At 38.3% G+C, this 2500-nt stretch overlaps 1 protein-coding gene across 3 annotated transcripts in view; it reads right to left on the bottom strand.

The window, feature by feature from the left end:
• mast1b (microtubule associated serine/threonine kinase 1b) overlaps window positions 1–2500 on the bottom strand; it is a 67735-nt gene that overhangs the window by 21984 nt on the left and 43251 nt on the right. For all 3 annotated transcript variants that reach the window (XM_079813926.1, XM_079813927.1, XM_079813925.1), the window contains 2 exons: window positions 2092–2230; window positions 1710–1842 (listed from right to left, as the gene is read on the bottom strand). In XM_079813926.1, the coding sequence (XP_079670052.1) occupies window positions 1710–1842; window positions 2092–2230 (272 nt within the window). The remainder of the gene's footprint in view (window positions 1–1709; window positions 1843–2091; window positions 2231–2500) is intronic.

Raw genomic sequence — 2500 nt, 5'->3', positions numbered from 1 at the left:
TTGGCGTTTGGAATTATGTTTAGAATGTTGGCGTTTGGAATTATGTTTCGAATGTTGCCGTTAGGAATTATGTTTAGAATGTTACCGTTTGGAATTATGTTTAGAATGTTGCCGTTTGGAATTATGTTTAGAATGTTGGCGTTTGGAGTCATGTTTAGAATGTTGGCGTTTGGAATTATGTTTAGAATGTTGGCGTTTGGAGTCATGTTTAGAATGTTGGCGTTTGGAATTATGTTTAGAATGTTGGCGTTTGGAATTATGTTTAGAATGTTGGCGTTTGGAATCATGTTTAGAATGTTGGCGTTTGGAATTATGTTTTGAATGTTGGCGTTTGGAATTATGTTTTGAATGTTGGCGTTTGGAATCATGTTTAGAATGTTGGCGTTTGGAATCATGTTTAGAATGTTGGCGTTTGGAATTATGTTTTGAATGTTGGCGTTTGGAATTATGTTTAGAATGTTGGCGTTTGGAATTATGTTTAGAATGTTGGCGTTTGGAATTATGTTTAGAATGTTGGCGTTTGGAATTATGTTTAGAATGTTGGCGTTTGGAATTATGTTTAGAATGTTGCCGTTTGGAATCATGTTTAGAATGTTGGCGTCTGGAATTATGTTTAGAATGTTGCCGTTTGGAATTATGTTTAGAATGTTGGCGTTTGGAATTATGTTTAGAATGTTGGCGTTTGGAATTATGTTTAGAATGTTGGCGTTTGGAATTATGTTTCGAATGTTGGCGTTTGGAATTATGTTTAGAATGTTGCCGTTTGGAATTATGTTTAGAATGTTGCCGTTTGGAATTATGTTTAGAATGTTGCCGTTTGGAATTATGTTTAGAATGTTGGCGTTTGGAATCATGTTTAGAATGTTGCCGTTTGGAATTATGTTTAGAATGTTGCCGTTTGGAATTATGTTTAGAATGTTGGCGTTTGGAATCATGTTTAGAATGTTGCCGTTTGGAATTATGTTTAGAATGTTGCCGTTTGGAATTATGTTTAGAATGTTGGCGTCTGGAATTATGTTTAGAATGTTGCCGTTTGGAATTATGTTTAGAATGTTGCCGTTTGGAATTATTTTTAGAATGTTGCCGTTTGGAATTATGTTTAGAATGTTGCCGTTTGGAATTATGTTTAGAATGTTGGCGTTTGGAATCATGTTTAGAATGTTGCCGTTTGGAATTATGTTTAGAATGATGGCGTTTGGAATCATGTTTAGAATGTTGGCGTTTGGAATTATGTTTAGAATGTTGGCGTTTGGAATCATGTTTAGAATGTTGGCGTTTGGAATTATGTTTAGAATGTTGGCGTTTGGAATCATGTTTAGAATGTTGCCGTTTGGAATTATGTTTAGAATGTTGCCGTTTGGAATTATTTTTAGAATGTTGCCGTTTGGAATTATGTTTAGAATGTTGCCGTTTGGAATTATGTTTAGAATGTTGGCGTTTGGAATCATGTTTAGAATGTTGCCGTTTGGAATTATGTTTAGAATGTTGCCGTTTGGAATTATTTTTAGAATGTTGCCGTTTGGAATCATGTTTAGAATGTTGGCGTTGCTTACAGTCAACTTGTGACTCTGGCATTAACTATGGCATAACACACACTAAACAGACACAATAAAATAATTTTAAGATTTCATCAATAATTAGTCCCTGTCCGTGATCCATGTCGAATACAATATTAAATCATTTTAAAAGACAGAGTATGTTTCTCGTACCTGTTTATCCAGGAACTCCCTGGTGTCCTTCTCGATGTGTCCCTCGTACAGGTTTGTGGTGAGACTCATGAGACCCATTTTTGACAAACCGAAATCCGTGAGTTTAATGTGACCCATGGACGTGATAAGCAGACTGATGGAGAGAGACAGACAGAGATCACGTGATACAGCAACACAAGCAAACGCTGAGCTGAAATTACACAATCTGTCCGAATGAAAGGATTTTCCCTAATCTCACACAGGAAGAGTCTGGTAAGTTGCTAAATGAATCCCAGCAATCGTTTAGTTGAATGTGCGGGGTCATTTAGTAAATGACACGCTCACGGCCGTCATTAAATTGAATATATTCAGATTCAGCCTCATCCACTAGGAGGCGTCTTACTTGTCAGGTTTGAGATCCCGGTGCACGATCCCATAGTTGTGAATGTACTCGAGGGCCAGGACGGTTTCAGCGAAGTACATGCGTGCCATCTCCACGGGCAGCGCTCCGATGTTCTTCAGCAGTGTTGCGCAGTCGCCACCTGAGCCGCAGGACACAAAAACACACAGGAGATCTTTTAAACATCTCAGTGGAGTCTCATCACTCATTATGAGACTGATGTTACCCCGTAATAAACAACCTGTCACTCACACGAGGTCGACCAATAGCAAACCACCACCATACAATCAATTCCCCACGGACAAAATCAAGCCCCGCCCCTACATTTGTTCTTGTTTGCAAAGCAGTTTCTCTCGGATATAGGTCACAATAGGGAAGAAAAGACTGAGAGCAGAGAGATGATCCTTAACCC

The sequence above is a fragment of the Gobio gobio genome (genome assembly GCF_949357685.1).
Source record: "Gobio gobio genome assembly, chromosome: 1".
Classification (NCBI taxonomy): Eukaryota; Metazoa; Chordata; class Actinopteri; order Cypriniformes; family Gobionidae; genus Gobio; species Gobio gobio.
This window is presented reverse-complemented; position numbering and strand designations above follow the sequence as displayed.